General features: G+C 58.7%; 1 protein-coding gene across 5 annotated transcripts in view; it reads right to left on the bottom strand.

The window, feature by feature from the left end:
* Positions 1–4,763: 4,763 nt before the first annotated feature.
* The window catches only part of Megf6 (multiple EGF like domains 6), an 85,757-nt gene continuing 71,888 nt past the window's right edge, over positions 4,764–18,632 (bottom strand). For 4 of the 5 annotated variants that reach the window (XM_021655285.2, XM_060378947.1, XM_060378948.1 and 1 more), the window contains 23 exons: positions 18,046–18,174; positions 17,330–17,464; positions 17,117–17,251; positions 14,566–14,691; positions 13,888–14,019; positions 13,679–13,807; positions 13,457–13,588; positions 12,828–12,956; positions 12,611–12,739; positions 12,260–12,388; positions 11,824–11,952; positions 11,529–11,657; positions 10,767–10,895; positions 10,541–10,669; positions 10,309–10,440; positions 10,018–10,146; positions 9,401–9,529; positions 8,445–8,573; positions 8,166–8,294; positions 7,682–7,810; positions 7,465–7,593; positions 6,691–6,819; positions 4,764–4,973 (listed from right to left, as the gene is read on the bottom strand). In XM_021655285.2, the coding sequence (XP_021510960.1) occupies positions 4,912–4,973; positions 6,691–6,819; positions 7,465–7,593; positions 7,682–7,810; positions 8,166–8,294; positions 8,445–8,573; positions 9,401–9,529; positions 10,018–10,146; positions 10,309–10,440; positions 10,541–10,669; positions 10,767–10,895; positions 11,529–11,657; positions 11,824–11,952; positions 12,260–12,388; positions 12,611–12,739; positions 12,828–12,956; positions 13,457–13,588; positions 13,679–13,807; positions 13,888–14,019; positions 14,566–14,691; positions 17,117–17,251; positions 17,330–17,464; positions 18,046–18,174 (2,918 nt within the window). In that variant the 3' untranslated portion in view covers positions 4,764–4,911. Of the gene's footprint in view, positions 4,974–6,690; positions 6,820–6,856; positions 6,934–7,464; positions 7,594–7,681; positions 7,811–8,165; positions 8,295–8,444; positions 8,574–9,400; positions 9,530–10,017; positions 10,147–10,308; positions 10,441–10,540; positions 10,670–10,766; positions 10,896–11,528; positions 11,658–11,823; positions 11,953–12,259; positions 12,389–12,610; positions 12,740–12,827; positions 12,957–13,456; positions 13,589–13,678; positions 13,808–13,887; positions 14,020–14,565; positions 14,692–17,116; positions 17,252–17,329; positions 17,465–18,045; positions 18,175–18,632 lie in introns of all 5 variants that reach the window. The other variant, XM_060378946.1, reaches the window with a different exon arrangement.

Consider the following 18,632-nt stretch of genomic DNA (forward strand, 5'->3'; position numbering starts at 1 on the left):
TCAGGGATGGTAACAGAAGGACCTTGTACCGTAGAATCCTCCCCTTCCCACTGGGCTCAGCCTGGCTGCAGAAGCAACAGATCAGCTGCAGAGTCCCTCTGGCCTGCGGAACAGCTCTGCCTCAGGAGAGGCAGCTCCTCCCCATGGCCTCCATGGCCCAAGGCAGCCGAAGGGCCAAGTCCAGGCTCAGCCTGACACCAGTCCTCAGCAGGCTGAGCATTCACCCACACATGAGTGGCTGCTTGGAAGGGAGGGCCAGGCCAAGAGTTCAGGGAGTAGGCGTGGCTGGGCTGACTGAGGCGGGGCTGGGCTGACTGAGGCGGGGCTCCGTACCTCCTTCAACCTGAGAGATGAGTACCTCCATGTTCCCCACCACAGTGTGTGTGTGAAGGGGACAGCAGGCTGGTGGCTGTGGGGTGGTGAGCACATGCATGGGTGCTGTGTGTACACTGGTGTGTACTGTGACAGAAGCAGGGGCACCTTGGTGTAGACCCACTGCCCCGTGGCCTCTGGAGTGTTCCTCCCACCGATTCCTGTGGAGCAGCTGCTATCACCACGTGCATTCAGTAGGTAGGGTGAAGGGGACTGGAAGGCTGTGGGCTCTGACCCTGGACCCGTTGTCACTACAGACACCTGGAGCAGGTGACCCCGTTCCTAGTCTTGGCTAAGTGATGAAGACAAAGGACAAGAACAGTGCAGCACCTGGGGGAGGGTGGACAAGGCCAGTAGAGAGTGGGCAACAAGCAGACGTCTGGAATAGGCCCGGGTCAGGAAGCCTCCCCCAGTGACAAAAGCATAGGCCTAGGTTGCCAGTGGGGTGGGGGCTCCAGGGACAGAGCCAGCGCCCTCTCCTCCCAGCAGCAGATGGCCCGCCCTCCTCTCCAGTTACAGGGGTCATATGGGATACCCTGCCCACCCGCTCAGCGGGGGGGAATCACTGCACCCTCCTGGGAGATAGGGTAACTAAAGTCCAAAGGTCCTCTGCCCATGTTGGGCCAGTTGCTTACAGGAGCTGTCTCCAGGGAGGTCTGTGCCCTTGCTGGGGTTAAACGGGACCAGATCCGAAGGTCCGAGGTGTCCTGAGCCACCTGCAGTGGCATTGCCCGTCATAGATGCTTCAGCAGCTGCTGATCTGTGGGGCAAACCTCTGTGCCCAGCCCCACATGAGCAGAGTAAACCAGGCTAGGGCCTGGTGGGCACACGCCCTAGCTTTCTTGTGGAGACAGTAAGAGGCATCTGAAGCTTGGAGATGGAAGTCCAGCCATAAAGGTGTGCACACAGCATCATCCTCAGCCTTGGGATTGCTGTCTTCCCTGCCCATCAGGCTCATTTCTGGTTCTTCCAGAACATTCCTGATTCTGTGCCAGGCTGCCTAACTCCTATTACAACCGGCCAAAAGGTGGGAGTGCATTGCTCCCTCAGGCCCCTTGCTGGCTAAGAGGCGTTAACATGGGGGCTATGCCCTGGGACCCCAGCTTTTCTGCCTCTAGCTCTGACCCCAAGAAAGTGAAGCCACGGCCAGGACCCCTCCCAAGTCTTTAGCCAGTCAGTGTATGGACCATTGTTGCCCAGATTTTCATCTCTGCTTGTCCAATGGCACCAGCCACTACCTGTCCCCAATGCCCTGTCCCTTGCTGGACCCCTGACTACAGGCTAGGGTCAAATCTAGTTCAGTCCAGAGGTTATTCCTTTGGTCAGGACACAATGTCCCACTGTCTTCTATTTTCCTTTTTAGGAAAGGATTTAAGCCAGGCATGGTGGTGCACGCCTTTAGTCCCCACACTTTGGAGGCAGAGGCAGGTGGATCTCTGAGTTCAAGGCCAAGCCTGGCCTACAAAGTGAGTCTAGGACAGCCTGGACTACACAGAGAAACCTTGTGTGTGTGGGGGGGTTGTCTTTTTATTTTATGTGAAGGAGAGTGTTTTGTCTTCATGCCTAATACCACAAGTGAGGCCAGGAGAGGGTGTCAGAGTCTTTGGAACCGGAGCTACAGAGGATTGTGCTTCATCATGTGAGTGCTGGGAACTGAACCCAGGAGTCTGCAAGAGCAGCAAGTGCTCTTATTTTCGAGACAGGGCTCCTCTGTGTAGTGTGGGCTGTCCTGGACTCACTTTGCAGCCCAGGCTGACCTTGAACTCACAGTGATCCTCCTGCCTCTGCTCCTGAGCCATCTCTTAAGTGCCCTACCTTTCCTCCTTGTAGGTCCTGGGCTCAAACTCAAGTTATCAGGCACCTTTACCCACTGAGCAATCTTGCCTGCCCCAAGTTCCTTCAGTCTCTACTTAGGCCAGTTCCTGTCCTTTTTCTTTCCCCAAGATGTCTCCACAGTTCTGCTGTAGAGGTGTTAGCACCTGGCTGCCCGTCACATTTTCTCTGCTCTGTCTGCAGCTGCTGCTTCTCTACTCTTCTCACTTCATGTTTAAAACGCGTCAGTCTAGTGAGGCATGGCGGTGCAGGCCTGTAATCCCAATACTTGGGAAACAGAGACAAGATGGCATCTGAGTCCAGGTCAGCCTGGTTTACACAGCAAACTGCAGACTAGCCAGGGCTACATAGTATGGCCTGTCCCAATCGGTCAGTCAGCCAGCCAGCAGATTTGATCATTGCTTTTCCGTTGGCCTAATCAGTGCATTTTTCACTCCTGTGATAGCCACCAGTGCTCTATGGATTTTTGAGCATCTACTGTGTCTGTGTGTATGTGCATGTGTGTTTACAGACGGCCACATGCTTTGCACCTTCACAACTCCTTCCCCAGCGGCTGAAGAGATGGCTCAGTGGTTAAGAGCAATAATGCTTTTGCAGAGGGCCTGCATTCAATTCTTACATCGCACATCAGGCACTTCACACCCTGTAGCTTTAGTTCTGCTGGATCTGATGCCTCTGGCCTCCACAGGCAGCCTCACTCACAACTGAAAATAGACCTCTAAAAGTTTTTTTTTTTAACCTTCTTCCCCAGCTCTTCTGCCTATGGTTGTATTTCTACCTTCCAACTGGGTCTTACAGGCTAGATCCTATGACTGACTTTTAAAACTTTTTTAATTACATTATTTATTGGGGGGTATATAGGTGGAGGTCAGAGAAGAACCTGCAGAGGTCACTAATCTCCTTCCACCACACAGGAAACACACTCAGGTCATCAGGCTTGGCAGCGAGGACCTTAACCCACTGAGCCACCGTGCCAGCCACAAACATAAGACTGTTAGTGTGGTCTGCACCTCTTGTTTACCTAGGCCCTGTTAGCCTGCTCTTTCCTTCCATATTTCTCTCCCTTCCTACCGCTTAGTGGACCACTCCATCACCCGCCCATGCTTGCTGCGGCTCTCCCTCTCCGCCTGTCACTCACAGTACCAGTGATGCCCTTTCTAAATTCCCTTGCGCCTCCCCCATGGTGAACCACTCTGGGGTTGACCTCTGGGTTAGAAGGCCAACTCCAATTCTCTTCATGATGGCATTGCACTAAATGTGCTGTGTGTTCTCCTGGGGCTAGTGCCAAATTAGACACCGGTGAATGTGGTCATGGCATAGTTTAGCTGGATATAAAATCCAGCTAATTTTTCAGTACCAGTGACAGAACAGCACCATTTCCTAGCTGTCCCTTGTAGGGGTTCTGGCCAGTCTGATTCTTAATTCTTTTTCTGTCTGGGCACTTTAGAATTCCTCCTCCATTTCCATACTGCCTGCTTCACATTCACACAAAGCTCTTCCCCACTCACTGTTCTTCCTTTACATAAGTCTCTGTACAGTGGCCTGCTGGCTTGTTGGCTCCCGCTGCTGACCATCCCATGGGAGCCCTTGTGGTGTCCCTGGGTTTCAGCTGCCTTAGCTGCTATGGAAGAGGAAGGAGGCAGTCACTACCCAGATCCAAAACAAGGGGCTTCTTTGGGTGGGATGTGGGAGCAGAGTCTCAGGTCTAAGTCCATCCCTCGCCCAGTTTCTGCTGTTCTCAGCCTCCCTGCACTGCCTGCAGCTCTGCTCTGGGCTGTGCTCTCTACTGGGCATCAGCTCCACAGGGAGCCCTGGCTCCTGTGATGCTGCCTGACCCTCATGTTGAGGACGGGTGGTCTGCCTGGGGCAAGCCTTCCACACCAGCCCTGCCTTGCCCCTTCTGGCACATCCCTCCTCCTAGGTCTCTGGAGGAGTCTTAGGCACCAGTGCTTCTCTAGCACAATTCATCTCGGCCAGGCACTCCTCATGTCCCCAGAGGCCAGGAAGACTCCCAGTGGGACTGTTGAGGCACCTCTGTCACTACAGTGGGCTACAGAGCCCACCTGAGCCTCCCTGGTTGGGGGAGGTCCACTCTGAGAGCCCTCGTGACAGCTGCTCTTGGAAGGACCCAAGACTTTCACAGACTCTATGAAAAGCACAGAAACCCAGGCCACGATGACACCACTGTGCCTTTAACTCACTGGGTTTTACAAAACCCTTGATCCCACTTGCTAGAGACTCCACAGCCCGCCAGGCTGAGTCCGAGTTTCTGGGATCGGGCAGCTTCCAGCTGACCCAGGACCGTATCAGCAAGTGTAACTGCCCATAAATAGCTTTACATAAATACGGGCTGGGCTGGACTGCGCTGTAGGTAAACAGTTGGCTGGCTGCGGCAGTCCATAGCACCAAAAGGGCCTGGTGGGCCTTGCCTACTCCCACCTCAGTCCCAACCAGGTCCCGGAAGAGGGTCGGGGTTCCTCAGCAGTCTGCAGGGTCCCCATGTAAACGGCGGCCTGGGGCCTGGTCCACTTCCCTGGGTTCCTTGTGTCCACAGGCCCCGTAGGTGTCTATGTGAATAGCCACAGCCCTCCACAGGGACCAGAGCTTTCCGGAAGAGGCGTGGAGCCAGGAGTCCCGTGAACGTCCTCTCGGGCACCAGCAGAGGCTGGACACAGTGGTGGGAACACCGTGAGGGAGTCCTCCAGGTTAGTGCTTCATGCTGCTGGGGTGCTGGGGTGCTGGTCTGCTGGAGGGTAGCTGTGCGGGCGCTGGGGACGTGGAAGAAGAGAGGATCAGCAACAAGCTGGGGCAGGAACCTCCAGGCAGCCGTGTTCCCTCATCAGGCAAGCCCGGTAAAGGAGCCCATCCCTCTCCCAGCACGGTCCAGCCCCCACCTCCAATGTCCAGGCTCTGAAAGTACAGAGAAGCAAAACTGGCTATTGGTGGGCCTCTGGGAAAGCTGCCCTCCACCCATGACCTGAGCCCTGGGTTGGGAGTGGGCTCTCAGGGAGCTGGGTAACAGACAGCTCATGTTGTCCACTTGGGTAGATGCCAGCAATGCCATAGTGCAGTGTCGATTACCCACACCCACAGGGACCCACCCGTCCACCAGCACAGCCCTCTCCCTTCCATTCCCTTGTAAGCAGTGGGGGGTCTGCTCAGCTCCTGTTCTGCCACCTTCCACGAAGGGTAGAAGCAGAGCTTTAAGGCTGGTTGGGAAAGGCTTCACCCAAGGTTAAGCCAACTCCCCCCCCCCCCGGGGGGGAAAGGGTTGGCCCAGGCCTCCCATTGGCCAAAAGCGACAGGCTAAACAGCAAGGCTCTGGATGCAGGATGCCCTGGCATGTAGTGCCAGGTGTAGCCACTAGGGGTCACTGTGGACAGTATTATGTACCCAAAAACCAGTCAGCAAATTCCAACACAACCGTAAACGAATCCCTTGCATCTCAGGAGGCCAAGACCACCTTGGTGAGACTAGAAGGGATGAGGAATTACACACCAGTGCACACTGGTGCTTTCCAAGCTGAGGACGCCTGGACTGGGCCCTCCCCTCAACCGGCCCCAACCCTGAAGAGCACCACGCTGGCCTCCGGCCTCCCTCTGCAGACTGAGCCTGGAGAGCCACCAAGAGACCCACAGAGGGCGGGCTACCGCAGGGGTCCTCCAGAGCCACGGGGACTGCTGCCTTGGCCCTGAGTGTGGGTGCACGTGTCTGGTGCACACACAGATATTGGGACACATGCCTGGCACAGGCATGCACCGTAACACGTGCGTTCGAATTCAACACAGTCCGCATGCCTAGTGCGCAGACACCACTGGGACATGCATAGGCGCTCGTGTAACACACGCCTGGGAAACACATACCCAGTGCACATACGCCTGAAGAATGTATACATGAAACATACTTACACGCCCATAGAAAGTGTCCCTTGAGCACACATGTCAGGAAGCTACACGCCTGCAACACACACACACACACGCCAGGAGGACACATCCCTGAAGTGCGCCACACCTGGACTGCACACACGCCAGGAGGACATGTATCTGGAGCATATACACACACATGCACAAACACCAGTGTGTGCACACTTGCCTCACACGCTTGTGTCGATGCTCTGATGTGCACTAGCTTACAACAAGCTAATGAACATGCATATACTGGCTCGCAGACAAACACGGCTGCTCACAGATCCGTGGGCATACAGCGCACACACACACACCCCACACCCCTACCCCCACACTGAGTCATTTCACCGTTGCACACGGTCTGTGAGCTCCCACTGCATCCAGGTCACTCTCGGGAAGGGCCTGGTGCTCTGGGCTGGTGGTGCAGCCCTCTCCTGCCCTCATCACCGCCGGGAGCTGTGTGCACTGTGGGTGCCAGGAAGGGATGGCCACGCTTCTCGCTGACTGGTCTGGGGTGAGGGGTAGCTGTCTGGCCAGGGCAGCAGGGTCTTCAGTCCTCCCCACTCCGAGCCTGACTCACCTTCCCGGCAGGTGGGCCCCGTGTAGCCATCCACACAGCGGCACTGCCCACTGATGGGGTCGCAGTCAGACCCACCCCCGCAGTCACAGCGCAGGGCACAACCAGGCCCAAAGCGGCCCCTTCTGCAGTCTATAGGGCAGGAGGTGGGAGAGGGAAGCATAAATACCGTAGCATCTGCCTGGACCATGGATGGAGGAAGGTCCTCTGGGGAAGTGTAGACATGACGATGGGCCTCAGTTTCCCCTGAAGAGGACAGCGGTTCCCACCCACTTTCAAAAATCTGTGTTCTATAACCAGGTGCTCCTAAGCCCTGGGCACACACTCCTGCCTAGGGTCTGGGTTGGTGAGGCAGTAGCCACAGCTGCTGTCCCCAGGGCTGGATGAATCCAGAAGGCACAAGGTCAGTTTTGCATCCCCAGCGGGACAGTCTCCATCCTCAGGTGGTCTGGTCTCAGGGGACCATGGCCACAGTGGTTGAGTCAGGGACATATTCCCACCTCACTGGGGTCATTCTCATGCTAGCCAGACAGAGTCCCAAGCCTCTAGGCTAACGCAGTGCAGGGCCTAGCCTTGGCAGCTGCGATGGATGTCTATGCTTGGTGGATTGTGTCCTGGCTACTGCCACGACCCCCAGAGGTTGGAGGCTGGAGCAGAGATCACAGGGCCACAGTTTCAGTCAGAGGCCTGGCATGCAGGTGCCCCGCCCACATGATTGATACTTGATTAGTGCAGACCTACCCTCAGGTCCCATCCTGGGAAGGGCCCTGTACTCACCCAGGTCACACCTGGCTCCTGTGCGCCCCGGGGGGCAGAGGCAGAGGCCGCTGACGGGGTCACAGGGCGCACCATTGCTGCAGTGACACTGCTGTTGGCAGCCGTCTCCGAAATAGCCTGGCTTGCACCCTGGTGGAGACCATGGTCAGCGTTCCCTTCCCCAAGTCAAGCAAGGCAGGAAAGGGTAAAGGGACAGGATGGAGGCCGGGACACTCACCCCTCTCACAGAACTGGCCTTGGAAGCCTGCAGGGCAGAGGCATCGGCCACTGACAGGGTCGCAGGGGCCTCCCTGTTGACACTCACAGACTCCCTGGCACCCAGATCCATGGAAGCCAGGAGGACAGGCTGAAGAAGGATCTGGTTAGTCAGTCAAAGGTAGGAAGCAGCAGAAACCCCTAATTTTCCCAGGGCGATCATGTACCAAATCTGGGAGCTGAGAGAGGCCCTTTACGGTATGTTCCAGCCCCCCTCCTTCCCGGCTCACACTATGTCCTCCATCATGCCACCCAGGGCTCACATGCTAGCACGGGAGCCCATCTCCATGTGTCCCATGTGGCCCTGAGCAGGCACCTTCAGCCTCAGAGCCTGGTCAGGGTCATCCCATCTCTTCCTGTGAGCAATGAGTGGGAAGGGGGCCATCGCTCTCATGAACCAGGGCCAGCCTGGAAGATGTGCGCAAGGTAAGGGGACAGCCACTCACAGTGCTCACAAGCTTGACCATAGAAGCCAGGGCCACAGAGGCAAGCACCCGTGGTGGGCTCACAGGTGCCGTTGTTCTGGCAGGAGCACTCCAGGAGGCAGGCAGCACCGTAGCGCCCAGCAGGGCAGGCTGTGCAGGGACAGGATGGCTTCTTAGCTGCTTCCTGCCTCAGAGTCCCCGAATAGGCCCCCAGACTCTGCATCCTTCTCAGGGCCCAGAGCAAGGCCCTCCCCTGTCCGATAGCCAAGTGCACAATTAAGTCCAGCTGCCCTCACTCACCCTGCTCACAGCGTGGCCCCATCCAGCCCAGAGGGCAGGAGCAGCTGCCATTGGTAGCATGACACAGGCCTCCATTCCTGCAGGCGCACTTGAGCTCACAGCCCTTGCCAAACCGGTCCCGGGGACAGTCTAGGGGCAGACGGCAGGCACCTGAGAATGTTTCTGGGGCATGTCCCTCCACAGATTGGCATTCATTCAGCAAAAGCTCCCTAAGCTGTTAGTGCTGGCCTTGCTGGCACAGCATCTACTCTTCACTCCGAATCCCGGGCAGCCACAGCACCAGGTCCGAGGATCTCCCTAAGTAAAGGAGACCACAGGCTTCGGGGGGGCCGTAAGCACCTGCCCAGCCAGCAAGGCTGAGGCTGTGTGCCCTGGAGACCCACCATCAGGCATGGGCAGCATGTACCTACTCAGAGGTGGCCTGTGAGGACACATGCCCGGCCACACTGCTGCCTTTCTAGGTGGCATCCTAGCTACAGCCTGGCCCTGGGCTTCTGATCCCTGACTACACTGGTCCCAGGCACTAGGCTAAGAGCAAGCGTTCAGAGAACAGCCTAGCGAGAACTAAGAGAGGGCTGCGTGTGTGGCCTTGGGACTGCTGTCCCCCTTCTACCTTTCCTCACCATTACAGCCTGTCTCTGCCGAGGCCCCGGAGCATGGGCCTGGCAAAAAGGACCGAGAAGATACCCTTCCCAGACGACACCAGGACACAAGTGCTACCAGGCTCAGGAGGCGTCCACTGGCCACAGAGACTGGAACTGGCCAGAGTGGGTGGGGCCCAGGTTGGCATGGAATAGCGGGCTTGCCAACAGGTGTCTGGAGAATCCACAGTGGCTGTGAGTGTGCATGTGTCCCGGGGGTGGGGCACAACCCTCAGTGAGGGGTTCACTTCAGCAGCCAGCGCCACCGTGGCGCGTCAGTGAACCGGGTGTGCCCAGCCCCCAGCAGCCACTCACCGCGCTCACAGCGGATGCCAGTCTTCCCAGGAGAGCAGATGCAAGCCCCTGACACAGGGTCACAGGCCGCCCCGGGCCCGCACGCGCACATGTGGGCACAACTGGGGCCAAAGCGACCCTGTGGACAGGCTGTGGAGAGGGGCAGGTGAGTAGTTGCATTCACTTGGGCCCTGCCAGAGGCTGTGCTAGGCCCCAGGGACAGGACAGGAGAGACAGAGTCCCAGCGTCCCTTCCCATCTTCCTCCGTGGCTCTGCTGGGAGCTGGGCCCAGGCCATCTCTATAGACACAGCCACAACATGGCCTGGATTCCAAATGCGGAAAGTCCCTGTGTGTCTCAGGAGCTTGGCCACTGGGTTTTGCTCAGCTATCTGGATCAGAGCTGGACAGAAGCCGGGGCCTTTTGGGGTCACATTGATGGCCCAGGGCAGCGTACCTGCCTCATTGCTACTCTAGCTAACTTCAGCAACAGGGCATTTAGGAATCAGGGAAGCAGGTAGGCAGGGGGCTCTCCTCCCTCTCCTCCTCTCCTCCTCCCCCCCATGCTGGCCAGCAGAGCCCTGCCCCCTTCCCAGAAATTCAACAATAAGCTACCCAGCCCTGCAACTTGGCTCCTTACCAAGGCTGCAGTCAGCCCCAAGGAACCCAGCAGGGCAGTAGCAGGCTCCCGTGGCTGTGTCGCAGGAGCCACCATTGAGACACTTACAAGCTTGTTCACAGCCTGGCCCATAGTGCCCAGACGGGCATCCTGCAGGGAGAGGGAGGATCTGCTACACAGGCTGGGGTGGAGTCAAACATGCAGCACCCTGAACATGGCCTGGCAACCCTGTGAGCTGCGCACCCACCTCCCACCGTGCGACCGGAATGGCAGACAACCCCCAGACCCCAAGACAGCGGGGGCAGCACTCACGTTGCTGACAGTCAGTGCCATGGTAACCAGCAGCGCACACACAGGCCCCTGAAGCAGGGTCGCAGGCCCAGGTCTCACCAGGACACTGGCATAGGTGCGCACAGTCCTTCCCGAAGGTGCCAGGCTGGCAGGCTGGGTACAGGTCGGGTAATGTCAGGCCTGGCCAAGCCTTCAGGAGTCCCTCTCCACAGTTGTACCTCTCCACAAAGGAGATGTCAGGGTGAGCACCTACCCTGCTCACAGCCAGGGCCAGTGAGGCCAGGTGGACAATGGCACTCCCCAGTCACGTGGTGGCAGGAGGCACCGGGTGGGCAGTGGCAACGCTGGGCACAGGCCTTTCCAAACCAGCCACCTGGACAGGCTGTGGGAAGGGAAGACTTGGGTCGGCTTTCTGGGAAGGGGCAGTGGGGACCCCGAGACGACCATGCAGGACCAGCTGCCTCCTGTCCTGTGCTCACCACTCTCGCAGCGTGAGCCCCTCCATCCTGGGGGACAGAGGCAGGCCCCCGTGACGTGGTGGCAGGGGGCACCTCTCCGGCAGGTACAGCGCTCCTCACAGTGAACCCCAAACTTGTCCTTGGCACAGGCTGTAGCGTGAAAGACAGATAGACAGGCGCTGGGAATTACAGCCCCAGGGCCTCTGTCCATGGAAATGGAGGGAGAGGGGAGGTTAGGACTGGAAGCAATGGAGAGTCCCTGGGTCCCCCTGAGACCAGGACCCCAACTTGGCTTCCCAGTGTCAGTGGCCACAGGCTTGGGGCTGAGCCAGGGGTTCTCTAGTCTGGGCTGCAAATGGCAGTGGCTATGTAGAAGGCCATCCGGTGAATGGATGACTCAGGGAGGGTAGACTGAGGATGAGCCAAGTACATCTGGCCCAGCGTCGCTTGTCCGGACTCTAAAGGGGTTTGAATGGGGAGGGGAGAGCAGTGAACAAGGACCACAAAAGCCACAGCCTGAGCAGCATCCTGCAATCATGGAGCCCCAGGAAGTACAGGCCTCAAGTCCAGAGAGCAAAATCTTTCTCTCTGAAGCCTTGAGATGAGACACATGGCTCTCTCCAACAGAAGCAAACCAGCCAGTCAGGCTGATCTCGTAGGTACAACCAGAAGGCCCCAAACCCATTTAACAGTGGTTAGAACCAGTCCTGGCCCACGTCTTCAGCATGGAGTAAAACTGGGTCACCCTTGGCAGACCCTCCCAACTTCCCAGAACCCACTCACGGCTCTGACACTTGTCCCCAATCCAGCCAGCTGGGCAGAGGCAGTGGCCTGAGAGCCGGTCACATGTGCCCCCATTAAGGCAACTGCAGCTGAGCTGACAGCCGGCTCCATAGTGTCCCGGAAGGCACTCTGCAGAAGTAGGGTAGGATGAGGGTCTGCCAGGAGACACCAGCCCGGCCTTCTCACTGGTGTCCATGGAAGGCCAGACACCGCAGCCACCCCAGGACGCTGGCCCCCTGACGGGTGGTTCTCCTAGGCCTGAGGGCATGTCTACCACTGAGGCCGGACAGCTCACCACTCTCACAGGCCAAACCGGTCCAGCCCTCTGGGCACGTGCACTGGCCCAAGACGGGGTCACAGCTCCCTCCGTTGCGGCAAAGACAGGAATGCTGACAGTTCTTGCCATACAGGCCAGCGGGACAGGCTGAGGCCCAGAAAACAGAAGCGAGCCTCAGCGTCGGCCAGCACAGACCTTTGGGGTCCCCTAAGTTCCCACACAACCCCAAAGCCCAGCCTGACTTTCAAGCTGGAATCACCTGGCTTAGCAGTGTGACACTAAAGGCTGAAGTCATGCTCCCTTCCAGCCTCCCTGAAGGGAGGCTCCCTGGGTCCCTCATGCTGACAGGTGAGCCTTGCACCTAACATGGCATCTCATGCACACATGCCCCTCCATGGACCCACTGAGAGGCCATTACCCAGAACCGGGCCCCAAGCTCCTAAGCAGGGCTTACCCTGCAGGCAGGTGGGTCCCAGCCAGCCAGGGGCACAATGGCATTGTCCATGGACAGGGTCACAGGATGCACCATTGAAACAGGTACAAATCTGGCTGCAGTTAAGCCCATAGGTGAGGGATGGGCACGCTGCAAGGGGAGAGGAACCATTAGGAGCATAGCTAGGGGCTGCAGCAGGCGGTGCCAGAGAGCTGAGCAGATCTGCCAGGGGCTGGTGGCACTGGTCAGCAAAGCAGCCACAAAGGGATGGACACCTAGTACCTCATGGGCAAAACTGTGTCCTCAGTCGCATGCTAGGAAGGGGCCCCAGGGGTGCTCCCCACAGTACCCAGGCTGAGGCCCCTTACATACTCTGGGCACAGTGTGGGCCCCGGCGGCCAGCTGGGCAAATGCAGGAGCCGGTGACAGCATCACAGCTGGCCCCAGCGGAGCAGTTGCAGGCACTGCCGCAGTCTAGTCCAAAGAAGCCAGCAGGACAAGCTACAGACAGAGGTGGCGTTGGCAGGAGGCCCAGAGGCAAAGAACCCTGCCCTGCACCCAGGGCCCACCCGGCCTGCATCCAGCTTACCATGCTCACAGAAGCTCCCCCTCCAGCCAGCTGGGCAGGTACAGGCCCCACTGACATGGTCACAGGTTGCTCCGTGCTCACACTTGCACTTCTGCTCACAGTTAGGCCCAAAGTACCCCTGGCGACACCCTGAGGCACAAAGGCCAGCCCGCATTTGGCTAGGACACCAAGTCTGGCCAGAGCCCAGGACCAGGGGGAAAGGCCTAACTGACAAAGAAGCCCCTCCCACCCCAGCAGTGGAGACACCTCTTACCATACACCCCTCCTGCCCTTTCCCTAGACGGGAGGTGAGAGTCCAGACCCCATCTCACGGGGGGCTGCCTCTGGGACCAGCTACCCTGACCCACTCACAGCCTACCCACAAGTCTTGGAAGTTCTCACACAGACACCGAAGGGCTCCCCTCCCAGGCTGCGACAGCTCTGGCTCCCCAACTGCTGCCCCAGATGAGCCATAAGTCTGCCACTGACAGGTGGGAGAGAGCATGCACCTGCATGGTCTGTGTGCACCAGAGTACTCAGGTACATGTGTGCACACGTATGCGCATGTGCAAGTGTGCTGTGTGTGGGGCTGCACACGTGTGCCTGTGTCCACAGTGTGACAGGGGCACAGGTGCCAGACCAGTACTCACACTGCTCACACCGAGGACCGTCGTAGCCAGCTTCACACAGGCACAGACCACTGACGGCATCACAGCTCCCGTGGCCTACACTGCAGTTGCAAGGGTGAACGCAATCGGGCCCCCAGTGTCCACTGTCACAGGCTGTAACAGAGCTCAGGTCAGCACACAGGGCATCTCGAACAGGGGCAAGGGAGGGAGCGGGGACAAAGGGCAGGCAAAGGGCCCACACACCTCTCTGGCAGCTGAGGCCGGTCCACCCAGGGGCACAGCTACAGCGTCCAGTGGCTGGATGGCAGTGGCCGTCGTTGGCGCAAGCACACCTCATCTGACAGCCTGTCCCAAACCAGCCTGCTGGGCAAGCTGTTGGGGATGAAGAGGGTGAGCGTGGAAGCCTGGTGTGCCCACCCACGGCCACAGGCTGAGGCTGAGGCCAGACTCACCATCCTGGCAGCGGCTACCAACAAAGCCGGGGAGACAAAGGCAGGCTCCGCTCTCAGGGTCGCAGCTGGCACCATGCTCACACGCAGGGCAGATCTCCTGACAGCCAAGCCCCCAACGGCCCTCGGGACAATCTAGAGCCCACTCCCAGGGTCAGTGATCCTTCCCCTCCTGCTCTAGCTGGCATACTGGAGTGTGCCCAACACAGCACTGAGGGCCTCTCTTGCCACAACTCAGAAAGGGGACCACTGCTTCCATAAAGGACTACCCAGGAAAGAGGCAAGCCTCAGAACCCCAGAGCTGCAGGGCACCCACGCACAGATGAGTAAACCCAACCCCAACAGAAAGATAAGGCGCCTGCTAGAGAAGCGAAGCCTCCTTGCAGGGAGCCGAGGGTCCAGGGGGCACAGAGCAGGGCCAAGGCTTGCTGGGCAGCTGCAGACACTTCCCAGATCCCAGCTTGTTCTATCATGAGTCCCTGAAGCTATTGCTATGAAGGAGCCTGTCATTTCAGGGTCAGGGCTAAGGTCCCCAAATAGTCTATGGCAGGGTTCCCAAGCACCCCAGGTCTGGGTCAGGGGTTCCTCAAACAGAGCTTAAGACTGGGATCAGGGTTCCTACATGTGTTCCAGGATGGTATTCTGGCTGGGGCTGCCTGGGGCCATGTGTCTGTGGCTCACCTGCTCCACAGTCCTCCCCAGTCTTCCCTGGGGGGCACAGACACTGCCCCGTGACTCGGTGGCAGGGGGCCCCCACACAGGAGCAGGAACCAGAGCAGTTCACACCAAACGTTCCCACCGGGCACTCTGTGGGGAGAACAGGCCTCAGCTTCTCTGTGTGTGATGGTCAAAGCTGGGAGCTTTCTCTGTGGCCCCAGGGAGACCAGGACAGTCATAGGCAAAGGAACTTAGTGGGGAGTAGGAGTTGGGAGAGGTCGGTCTGGGCCATAGGCAGGAAGAGGCAGGGGCAGGGCAGCTGGAGGACTCAGCAGCCTGTCCAGCAGGAGCTGTGGTCATCCAGGACCCTGGAGAGCTCCCAGGAGTGGAAGCCCATTCCTGCCCAGGCTGCTGCTCCCAGGAGACCTTCTCCACCAGAGTCAACCCAGGGGTGAAATCCAGTCCCCTCCCCTTCATGCCGAGCTCCTCAGCCCCACAGCTGTAGCCATTGGCTGACAGACTGGCAGGATGAGGGGTGGGGTAGGAAGGAGGGACCCATACAAAGCATAAGGAAGGTCCCAGAGGTCAAACCTGAAACAAATCACACCAAGGAATAGAGCAGCACAGGAATCAGGTGTCAGAGGCAGGGGCTCAAGAATGCTCCCTGTACCTGCAACAGCCCTGAGTGGACTCACTTGGTAAAGGGCCTCTGTGCTCCCTACACCTGCCCTGCTCTCGGGGCCTGAGAACAGCGTGAGATGTGGGCAGGAACTTAGGAAGCACAGAGCTTCCTGCCTACCTAGTGCCTGCCCACTCTGCCCTTTGCTGGGATGAAACAGCAGGCTCGAGGCAGAGGTACAGCAGGCAAGGGCCACCCACTGGGGATCGGGGACAACACATGTGCATGCTTGAGCAAATTGTACATGTGCTTGCACACACACACACACACACACACACACACGCGCGCGCGCGCGCGGCAAGCACGGAGCACAGACCAGAGAGAAGCTCACCACTGCTAGTGAGGTGGTTCCTCAAGGCCTCAGGTGCTCCCCCCCCCCCCACTAAGTGAGCACAAACTTATGCAGCAATAGTTCCCAGACCTCAGAACGAGGGGAGCGAGGTGTGTGCCATTTCCTATGGTCTGTCCTGGGGGGCACTGGAGGTTTTAACAAAGGAAGGAAGGGGGATTCCTTTTCCTTTTAGCACAGGGGCCAGACTCCAGGACTGGTGGGAAGCAGGCTGCCCTGCACAGCTCTCACTGGGCCTCACAGGGCCTGGCATGAGGCACGGAATCTGGAAGAGAAGGACTTGGGCCTGGGGCGGAAGGTGAGCTACAAGCGTGTGTCTACACAGGCACATGAATGTGTGCGCGTGTGCGTGTTCCGGGTGGCTCTGTCAGGAGGCTCAGTCCTGTCCGCCGACCAGACGCTTGCACAGACAGAAATAGGGACACTCGGAGCTGGTAAACAGAGCCTGAGGCCATGGTGTCCTGCAAGCAGGTCAGGCCTGGGGACTCTAGACTGAGCTGGAGCCCTGCACATTCTCTCCTGTGCCAACAAGACCCGAGAACCTCACCAGGCCTCCTCCCACAGATGAATTCTGCCAAGCTGCCCTCTGTCCCTGGCTGGGTGGCACTGAGGACATCTCTGCCTTTATCCCCTACAGCGAGGGAAAAGGAGGGAGTTGCTGGGGGCTCCTGCATTCCTCTCCAGCCTTGTCCACCCGTAACTGGTCATACTCAGGCCCTGCAGCTCCCTTCTAATCTGACCAGGGTGTAGACAGCAAGCGCTATGCCAAGAGAGGCTCAAACCTCCCCAACCTGTTGGCACAGCTGTGCTGACCCCTCCCTTGAGGACTGCATGGCTGTGTCCTTTCCTGGTCATTAGCTTTAAGCTGAATGTCTGGGGGTCCAGCCTGCCATTCCACAAGTTACACAGGCTTAGATCTCATTTTAAAGACCACAGCGCACAATGACTGGTCACATGTCTCCTGCCAGTGGAGACCACAGCTCTCTGTCCTCCTCCTGGTCCTGCAGGTCACACTCAGCCCCATATACGTTGCCATCAAATCAGGGTGTGATTTATCCCTTCTCCCCTGCTCCCCAGCTCTGCCTCAGCCCCCCCTCCCAGTGACGCCTAGGACCCCATGTCACCAACCTACCCCACTGCAGTCCTGAGGCCCGTTCTTCTACCTGCCAAATAATGAAGTGTCCAGGCTGCGCTCACACACCCAGCATAAGACGCTCCCCAGGGGCCACTCGCTCCTCCTCACACCTGCTCTCTTGCTCCCTTCTCATCCATCTTGCCCCAGAGCCCAGCATGGAGCTTCAGTGAAGTGAAGTGAGAAGGGTCACTCTGCAGAGGTGCTGGCCTTTCTCTGGCCTGAACCAGGCGACAGAGCAGCCTTTCCTACAAGCACGTCTAGGACAGTCCAGGGACACACGCCACAGAGATGAGAGTAGGTAAAGGGGCCATTTACACCCAGGCACTGGGTGGCAGGTTCCAGCTGCACATGTTGGCAGCTCCGAAGTACAAGTGGCCCCAGGTCCCTGGAATCCCAGGGGACAGTCACTCACCTTGGCCACAGTCCTCCCCCTGGTAGCCAGGAGGACACTGCTTCCGACACACGCCACTCACAGGGTCGCAGGCTACACCAGGCGGGCAGCTGCAACGGTGTCGGCAGCCTGGCCCGAAGAAGCCTGCCCCACACTCTGCGGCGAGAGGCAAAACAGGTGTGGGATGGGTGAGGTTCTCGGTGGCCCCGGGACCTCCCTCTCCTCCAGACTCACCTGTCTGGCAGCGCTCGCCCTGGAAGCCGGCCTTGCAGGAGCAGCTGCCGTCCCTCGGGTCACAAGACCGTGTGTGTGCCTGCTCGCAGCGGCAATCCTCTGAGCAGCCCGGCCCAAAGGCCCAGGGAGGGCAAGCTGCAGACACAGAGCCGTGAGGGCCTGCCTCCTGCAGCGCCCACCCCCGTCAGCCTGAGTCAGCAAGGGTGACACCGGTGGGCTGCTGTCGCGGAGCGCCCTCTGGAACACTCTAGGACTCCTAGCATGTCTGCTCACGGGCTAAGGACCAGGGTTACACAGCGGAGGAGCTGTGCCTAGCTAGCACCACTTTCCGGCTAGCACCACTTTCTGGCTAACGCGACCCCAGCTTTCTCCTCTCTTTCCCTGCTGATGCACTGCCCCATTCCTTCCCAGAGTGTTTGGCACTCAGATGGGACTCTGTCAGGGGTAGGGGAGGTGTTTGTTCCCAAGCCGAGATCAGTGTCCCCAAAGCTTCCTGGGAAGAAGTCTGGCCTTCCTTGCCTCCACTACCAGCTGAGGGCAAGGAGGGACACCGGTGCAGGCAGCAGATGTCTGAAGGCCAGCACAGTAGTGATACAGGCCTTTAGCTGGTAACCTCAAGCCAGCCCGTGCACAAAGGCTGCCACCTGCTCACAGCACAGGAGGCCCAGGGCAAGGCCGATGGTCCCGTTCGAACTGACACATGCAACAGAACTCACCAAGGTGGCAGAAGCGGCCATAGAGCCCTGGGTCACAGAGGCAGGCCCCGTAGAGGCGGTGGCACCGGCCCCGGTTGGCACAGTGGCATTTCTTACGACAATGTTTGCCATAGAAGCCCTTGGGGCAGCCTGTGAGGAACAGTTTAGTGAGAACTGGAGAGCAGTTGGCCCACCCACACATGGTCCTCAGAGAAGAGACACTCGGGGACCTAATACCCAGGACAGGGGACTGGAGCAGCCATGCCCAACGGGCACAAGCTGAGCCTCCTGATGAGGCCGGTTGGTTGGGCTGGCCAGTCCCTCAGAGCCAGCAGCACCAAGGGAGGAGGCTGTGCACACTCATGAGCTCAGGCCTGAGAGGCACAAAAGCTCTCCCGACCTCTGACCCACACAGGCTGCTGAGGCCAACTCTCCACCCCAGAGGGAAGGTCTCAAGGTCCCACCTGGTCAGGGCCACACCCAAGCCTGGGAAGCCTCAGGGCTAAGGCTGCCCTCCTCCCTCTGCCTCTACCCTGGCCCATGTCCCCCTACAGAAAGGGATACAGAGAGTTGAAACCCCAAAAGCTGCCATGCCCTGATCTCCAAGA

This window comes from Meriones unguiculatus, chromosome 3 (assembly GCF_030254825.1).
Source record: "Meriones unguiculatus strain TT.TT164.6M chromosome 3, Bangor_MerUng_6.1, whole genome shotgun sequence".
Classification (NCBI taxonomy): domain Eukaryota; kingdom Metazoa; phylum Chordata; class Mammalia; order Rodentia; family Muridae; genus Meriones; species Meriones unguiculatus.